The 8,121-nt window shown below is 35.7% G+C and overlaps 1 protein-coding gene across 1 annotated transcript; it reads left to right on the top strand.

Annotated features, from left to right (window-relative positions):
• Positions 1–2,286: 2,286 nt before the first annotated feature.
• LOC143888961 (uncharacterized) lies at positions 2,287–7,102 on the top strand. The gene is made up of 2 exons (XM_077393339.1): positions 2,287–2,402; positions 6,202–7,102. The coding sequence occupies exons 1-2, from the start codon at positions 2,287–2,289 to the stop codon at positions 7,100–7,102; spliced, it is 1,017 nt and encodes a 338-aa protein (XP_077249454.1).
• The last annotated feature ends 1,019 nt before the right edge of the window (positions 7,103–8,121 follow it).

Genomic DNA, 8,121 nt, shown 5'->3' with positions numbered 1-8,121 from the left:
AACTCATCACATCTAAGAAAGCGGTAAACAAACACAAGCATAACTATAGCTAAAGAGACAAACCTGTACACTGAGCAAATGCCAGTAGATGATAGCAAAAGTAATAATCAGCAATAGTAAAGAGCTACAGCTAAGCATGTGAGAGCTACAGTTAAACATGTGAGTAATCAAATAAGGAAATAATCCTAGTCTGAAAGAAGACATACTATCATGGTCTTATGCAAGAAACAATGATAACTACAAACACAAACCCTATGGCACTAACAACAAACCCTAAGACTCTAATTATTTTTTTGCCTGAATCTTGGATAGTCTGATGTTGATCTGAAGTAGCCTACGCATCCTTGCCTCTACAGGAATTAAGGCCACATAGTTCTCGCACCTATTCTAAACTACAATGCCTAACAAATCTGAGACTGCTACCCTAGACTCAATCAACTATACTTGACTAATTGTTAATAGCTTATTGCATATGATTTTAGGTTCCACTTGTTTGTGAGTTTTAAGATTCCCAATACGTCCTACCTTATGCTAGTTAGCCCTAAACTAATGCAGGTGGCCCTACATCCTAAGTGCACTGGGCTGTGATCCTAAAGAAGATAATGAGCTATGGAGCTTTTAGCCAAGTTTTGGGATGAGGATGAGATGGTAGTGAATCTTAGATTTAGTTTATTACGAATGGCGATTGAAAAATTGGAAGTTTCTTATTTTAGAAACTTTATAAAGCATCCATCTTTTAGACATCGGAAACCCTAGAGATGATGTCAACGAGCCTTTAGCCTGGTTTTGGGATCAGAATGAAAGGGTATTGAATCTTAGATTTAATTGATGAAAGAAAGAGACTGAAAAATAGAAAGTTTCTAATTTTTGAAACTTTATAAGACATCCATCTTTTAGAATACCCTAGTTAGCCCTAAACTGAGAATGAGATGGTATTGAATCTTTGATTTGGTTAATGAAGGATGGAGTTTTTAAAAATAGAAAGTTTCTTATTTTAGAAACTTTATAAAACATCAATCTTTTACCATAAGAATACCCTAGTGATGCTGTCAATGAACTTTTTGCCATGTTTTGAGATGAGGATTAGATGGTATTGAATCTTAGATTTAGTTGATGAAGCCTGGAGATTGAAAAAATAGAAAGTTTCTTATTTTAGAAATTTTATAAAACATACATCTTTTCGACTTAGGAAACCCTAGAGATGGTGTTAAGGAGCTTTTAGCCAAGTTTTGAGAAGATAATGAGATGGTATTAAATCTTAGATTTAGTTGATAAAGGATGGAGATTGAAAAACTAGATAGTTTCTTATTTTAGAAACTTTATAAAACATCCATCTTTTAGACATAGGAGACCCTAAAGATGGTGTTCAGGAGCTTTTAGCCGAGTTTTGAGGTGAGGATGAGATGGTATTGAATCATAGATTTAGTTGATGAAGGACCATCTTTTACGGTATTGAAACCCTAGAGATGATGTCAACGAGCTTTATCCAAGTATTGGGATGAGAATGAGAGGGTATTGAATCTTAGATTTAGTTGATGAATGATGGAGATTGAAAGAATAGAAAGTTTCTTATTTTAGAAATATTATAAAACATCCATCTTTTAGACATAGGACACCCTAGAGATGGTGTCAAGTAGCTTTTAGCCAAGTTTTGAGATGAGAATGAGAGGGTATTGAATCTTAGATTTAGTTGATGAGTGATGGAGATTGAAAAAATAGAAAGTTTCGTATTTTAGAAACATTATAAAACATCCATCTTTTAGACATAGGACACCCTAGAGATGGTGTCAAGTAGCTTTTGCCAAGTTTTGGGATGAGAATGAGAGGATATTGAATCTTAGATTTAGTTGATGAAGGATGGAGATTGAAAAATTAAAAGTTTCTTATTTTAGAAACTTTATAAAACATCCGTCTTTTAGACATAGGAAACCCTAGAGATGATATCATGTTTCTTTTAGCGATGTTTTGAGTTGAGAATGAGAGCGTATTAAAATGTTATGAATTGCGATGTAGAAGAAGAAAGGAAGAAAAGATAATAAGAAAAAGGAGGAAAAGAAGAAGGAGGAGGACCCAATAAAATGCTATGAATGTGGCAAACCCGGACACATAAAGCCGGAATGCCCTCTTCTCAAGAACAAGAAGAAGAAATATGGGAAGAAGTTTAGAGCACACGTGGCAAATTGGGATTGGCTTAGTGATAGCACTAGTTCATCATCAAGTAAGACCTCTAAGGAAGAAAAATCAAACTTCTGTATCTCGGCCCATATTGAACCTACCGTATGTCCAATGGCCAACATCGAAGAAGATAAAAATGAGGTATGCTCCCATCCATCTTCTAGTTCAAGTTCTAATGATAATGAGAAGACTTATAATGAAGTTTGTGAAACTTTGGATTTGCAAATGTCAAAAAATAAAGCTTTAAAGAAAAATCTTTCTCATATTAAAAAAGAACTTGAATCTTTAAATCAAAACTTTTCTTCTAAGTTTCAAGCCCAAGCCAAAATGGAAGGAGATTTAAAGTTTGAAAATAAGACCCTTAAGGGTCGCTTGAGTGAACTTGAGACTCATGTTTTGAGCTTTCAAAACATGGCAAGTTCATCCAAGTCTATTGAAGATGAAAGATTTGAGTTTTCAAACTATTTAAATCTTCAAAATGAAAATGAGAGGCTCAGGATGTGTCTATATGGTTTTATGAATGGAGACAAAATTATAGACATAATCCTTAGGAAGGCTAGTGTTAGATCTAGAAGTGTATATCATAATGTAACTAGCCTAGCTAACCCCTCAATTCGATGCCATTATTATGGCCTTTATGGGCATTATCAATTCCAATGTGCATCAAAATTGAGTAGGGATAGCATTGGGACCAAAATTTATTGGGTTCCCAAAGCCCCAACTTAATTTCATTTTGAAATTGGTTTAGTATTAGGGTCTTGTGCTAAATCTTGAATATCCATTGCATTTAATGATATAAAGCCCAAGGTTCAAATGTATTCTTGGTTATTTGCTTACCTTGGCAGGTTTTATTTTATAAAAGAAAATAAAAATCCCTCTTGTTTTGAGTGTTTGTCTTTGATATGAAGAGTTATTTTCATAAAAGGGGAGAGATTTAAACTTAGTTTGTATATTTTTTTCCAATCCCTCATTTATTATATTTGTCAATTAAATAGGGGGGGTTATATGTGTGCATGTTTTCCTTGATTTAGGGGGAGTTTCCATATTGCATATCTTTTCCCTTGTTATTATCTTTTGCCCCATCTTTTTGTTGATGCCATAGGGGGAGAGAAATGTATGTGCTTATTAGCAAATCTCTTGTGAATGTCACCATAAAAAAGGGGTTGAATGTAAACCCAATGGTTCCATCCTTGGCATTACCTTCTTGTTTTGATGATTTCATACATAAGTGATTTTATATCACTAATGTGCTTTTAATTGTCCAAGTTGTAGATCTCATTAGTGTGCAATCAAGGAAGCTTGGATCAAGGCATTGAAGCTAAATTGTAATGCATTTGGAGTGCAAAGCTAGGATGATCCAAGAAGCTTGGTGGACTTGAAGCCTTGAAGACCAAGAGAAGATTGTAGTGCTTTTCAAGTCAATAGAGTTTGTACTCCTCTCCTTTTTTTTAAAAATGTCAAAGGCACTAAACATAGGATAAAATGTATTTGAAATTGTATTTGAAAATGTAGGATTAAATCCCAAAGTCCATGGCCCAAAAGTCCCAAAAGGTTTTAAAGTAAAATAGGAATTTCATACAGGGCCGGTCGACCGGGCAACCGCGAGATGGAACCTGGAATTCCAGGCATCTCAAAACTTATCGGGCCGGTCGACCGAAGTAGTCCTGGCCGACCGCGGATGTGTTACGGTTTCATACAGAAACAATCCAGCATGGTTGGGGCGGACGACCGCAAAGGGTCGGTCGACTACGTAAAGGTTTTGAGCGAACAGGTAGTCCTCGCCGGACGACCGCCACTGGGTCGGTCGACCGCGACGATAGAGAATTTGAAAATAAAAAAAGGCGCCCGATAAGGGCGAGCGACCGCTGTGGCCGGGTCAACCGTCGAGGCTTTTTCTCGTTGACTTTTTCAACTCTGTTTTTTTCAGTTTTACCCCCAAACGGTCATATTTTCAAATGGGCTATATGTACACTATCTAAACCTTTCTAAACCATCTTTGAACATTATTTTGAACATTCTAAAGAACAAACCAAAGTGTTCTTAGTGCCTCTCTCATCTCTAACCAAGGAAGTAGATTAGGCTTAAATTTGTACATCTACATCCATCCTTTGTAACCCTTGTAAAGGGATTTTTAGTTTTCTTTCTTTGAAGAACATTGGTTTTTTGGCGAGTGCGAAGAGATACATAGCCATCTCAAGAGCGAGTGTTGGAGACGCAGAGTTTTCTCTGGTTCATTCTGAGTCTTGCGAGGCGGAGCCGAACCATTGTAATTTGGTTGATTCCCCGCAATTAAGGGAATCCATAGTGAAAGCACCAAGGGAATCCATATGAGTATGAGATGATATTTAATCTTAGATTTAGTTGACGCATGATGGAGATTGAAAAAATATAAAGTTTCTTAATCTCTAACTTTATAAGGCATTAATCTTTTAGACATAGGAAACCCTAGAGATAGTGTCAAAGGGCTTTTAGCCAACTTTTGGGATGGCGATGAGATGAAATTGAATCTTAGATTTAGTTGATGAATGATGGAGATTGAAGAAATAAAAAGTTTCTTATTTTAGAAACTTTACAAAACATTCAGCTTTTAGACATAGGAAACCCTAGAGATGGTGTGAAGGAGCTTTGATCCAAGTTTTGAGATGACTTAGCGATGGTATTGAATCTTAAATTTTGTTGATGAAGGATGGCGAAAAAATAACAGTTTGTTATTTTAGAATTTCTAAAAATCGTCTATCTTTTTTACATATGAAGCCCTAGGAGATGGTGTGGTGGAGCTTTTAGCCAAGTTTTGATATGAGCATGAGGTGGTATTGAATCTTATATTTAGTTGATGAAGGATGGATATTGAAAAACAGAAAGTTTCTAATCTTAGAACTTTTCTAAAACATCCATCTTTTAGACATAGGAAACCCTCTAGATGGTGTCAAGGAGCTTTTAGACAAGTTTTGAGATGAGGATTACATGGTACTGAATCTTAGATTGACTTGATGAAGGATGGAGATTGAAAATATAGAAATTTTCTTATTTTAGAAACTTTATAAAACATCAATCTTTTAGACATAAGAAATCAAGAGATGGTGTCAAAGTGCTTTTAGCCAAGTTTTGGGATGAGAATGAGATGGTGTCAAGGAGCTTTTAGCCAAGTTTTAGGATAAGAACGAGATGGTATTGAATCTTAGATTTATTTGTTGAATGACGGAGATTGAAAAAATAGAAAGTTTCTTATTTTAGAATTTTCGTAAAACATCAATCTTTTACACTTAGTAAACTCTAGAAATGGTGTTAAGGAGCGCTGAGCCAAGTTTTGGGATGAGTTAGCGATGGTATTGAGTCTTAGATTTAGTTAATGAAGGTTGGGGAAAAAATAAAAAGTTTCTTATTTTAGAAACTTTATAAAACATCTATCTTTTAGACATATGAAACCCTAGAGATTGTGTCAAGGTGCTTTTAGCCAAGTTTTGAGCTGAGGATGCAGTTGTAATGAATCTTAATTTTAGTTTTTGAAGATAGAGAATGAAAAAATAAAAAGTTTCTGATTTTAGAAACTTTAAAAAATATAAAATTTTTATACCCCTATAGATGGTGTTAAGGAGCTTTTAGCCAAGTTTTAGGATGAGGATGAGAATTGAAAAAATAGAAAGTTTCTGATTTTAGAAACATTATAAAACATACATCTTTTAGAAATAGAAAACCCTAGAGATGCTGTCAATGAGCTTTTAGCCAAGTTCTGAGATGATATTGAATCTTAGATTTAGTTGACGCATGATGGAGATTGAAAAAATAGAAAGTTTCTTAATTTTGAAAGTTTATAAGATATCCATTGTTTGGACATAAGAAACCCTGGAGATAGTGTCAAGGAGCGTTTAGCCAAGTTTTGGGATGAGGATAAGATGAAATTTAGTCCTAGATTTAGTTGATGAAAGATTAAGATTGAAGAAATAGAAAGTTTCTTATTTTAAAAACTTTACAAAATATTCATCTTTTAGAGATAGGAAACCTTAGAGATAGGAAACCTTTATGCAGAGCTGTTCCTGAATCCGTCGATCACCTGTTCTTTAATTGTTCTTTCTCTTCGTGGATCTGGCGTACTATCACCTGGAAATGTGGATATAGACGAAGACCTCTCAAGACTCTTTTGAAAGAAGAGGAATGGATCCGCTGCAATTTCAAGGGTGATGGTCAGGCTTCAACCCTCATTAAGGTGGGTTTCTGTACTGCCATCTATATGATCTGGTGCGAAAGGAATAACAGAATTCATGGCAAACCTCCAAGACATAAACAGCTCATCCTCCAGACCATCCTTAGTGCTATTCGAGGTAGAATGCTTCATCTCCACCTAAATGACATAAGGAACCCAAGAAATATAAAAACTGCTGAAAGTTTTGGCCTTGCTTGTATCCAAAAGGATCAGATTGCCCAGTTCTGTTCTTGGGAATGTCCTAAAGCTAATTGGTCCAAACTTAACTCTGATGCCGCCCTGGTCAATGACAAAGCTGGGCTTGGTGGGATTATCCGAAACTGGCATGGGGATACTCTAGCTCTGTACTCTATCAGAGCTGATGTTGAGGACATTCACCTTCTTGAAATGAAGGCAATTTATTATGGTATCAAGTTGGCTGCTGCCAAGGGCTGCCACAATTTGTGGATCGAATCTGACTCGCTGATATCTGTAAATGTCATTCTTCATCTTTGGCAAACCCCCTGGAAGGCTATCCCAATCATTCACAATATCAGACAAATCCTCTCCACCTTTAAGGAATGGCATATCTCCCATAACTGGAGGGAAGCAAATGCGGGGGCGGATTTTCTCTCCAAACCTTACTGCTACTGTGAAGGTGATGACATTCCCATCCATCTCATCCCCCAAGACCTTAAAGACATTACCTCCCTCGATGCTTCAGGGACCTCCTACCCGAGATTATAAGGATTCTTTATGTTTATCACCTGGAAGACTTTGATTGCCTTCGTTCCTCTGGCTCGTTTCCTCATCTCTTGGATCTTGTTAGTGCCTTCTTGGGCCTCTATATTTATGCTCTGTACTACTGATTTTTCCTTGTTTGGTCCTTGGTCCTTCTGTACTAGGCTTTTTAAGCCTCCATAGCTCCTTGTATTTTCTTTAGTTCTTTAATGAATTCTGGTCGGGGTCTTGCCTCCCCTCTTTACCGATCAAAAAAAAAAAAAAAACCTTAGAGATGGTGTCATGGGGCTTTTAACCAAGTTTTGAGATGATATTGATTTTTAGATTTAGATAACGGAGGATGGAAATTGAAAAAATGGAAAGTTTCTTAATTTAGAAACTTTAGAAGACATCCATCTTTTAGACGTACGAAACCCTAGAGATGTTGTCAATGAGCTTTTAGCTAAGTTTTGGGATGAGGATGAGATGAAATTGAATCTTAGATTTAGTTGATTAATGAAGGAGATTGAAAAAATAGAAAGTTTCTTATTTTTGAAACTTTACAAAACATCCATCTTTTAGACATAGGAAACCCTAGAGACGAAGTCAAGGAGCTTTTAACTAAGTTTTGAGTTGAGAATGAGGGGGTATTGAATCTTAGATTTAGTTGATGAAGAAGGAAGATTGAAAAAATAGAAAGTTTCGTATTGTAGAAACTTTATAAAACATCAATCTTTTAAACTTACTAAACTCTAGAGATGTTGTCAAGGAGCTTTTAGATTGATCTTTTATAGTATTGAAACTCTACAGATGATGTCAACGAGCTTTTAGCCACGTTCTGAGATGAGAATGAGGGGGCAATGAATCTTAGATTTAGTTGATAAAAGATGGAGATTAAAAAAATAGAAAGTTTCTTATTTTAGTAACTTTATAAAACATCCACCTTTTAGACATAGGAAACCCTAGAGATTGTGTCTAGGAACTTTGAGCCAAGTTTTGGGATGAGTTAGCGATGGTATTGAATCTTAAATTTAGTTGATGAAGGA

This window comes from Tasmannia lanceolata, unplaced genomic scaffold, assembly GCF_043159265.1.
Source record: "Tasmannia lanceolata isolate RefF3 unplaced genomic scaffold, GAP_Taslan_0.1 ptg000012l, whole genome shotgun sequence".
NCBI lineage: Eukaryota > Viridiplantae > Streptophyta > Magnoliopsida > Canellales > Winteraceae > Tasmannia > Tasmannia lanceolata.
The sequence above is the reverse complement of the archived record's forward strand: the minus strand, read 5'-3'. Positions and strand labels throughout refer to the sequence as shown.

What these genes read in the sequence shown, in the direction of transcription:
- LOC143888961 (XM_077393339.1), top strand. Translation starts at nt 2,287, where the DNA reads ATGGCCAACATCGAAGAAGATAAAAATGAGGTATGCTCCCATCCATCT. An exon ending in GAAACTTTGGATTTGCAAAT is followed by an intron (nt 2,403 to 6,201) that starts GTCAAAAAATAA and finishes ACCTTTATGCAG; the next exon opens with AGCTGTTCCTGAATCCGTCG.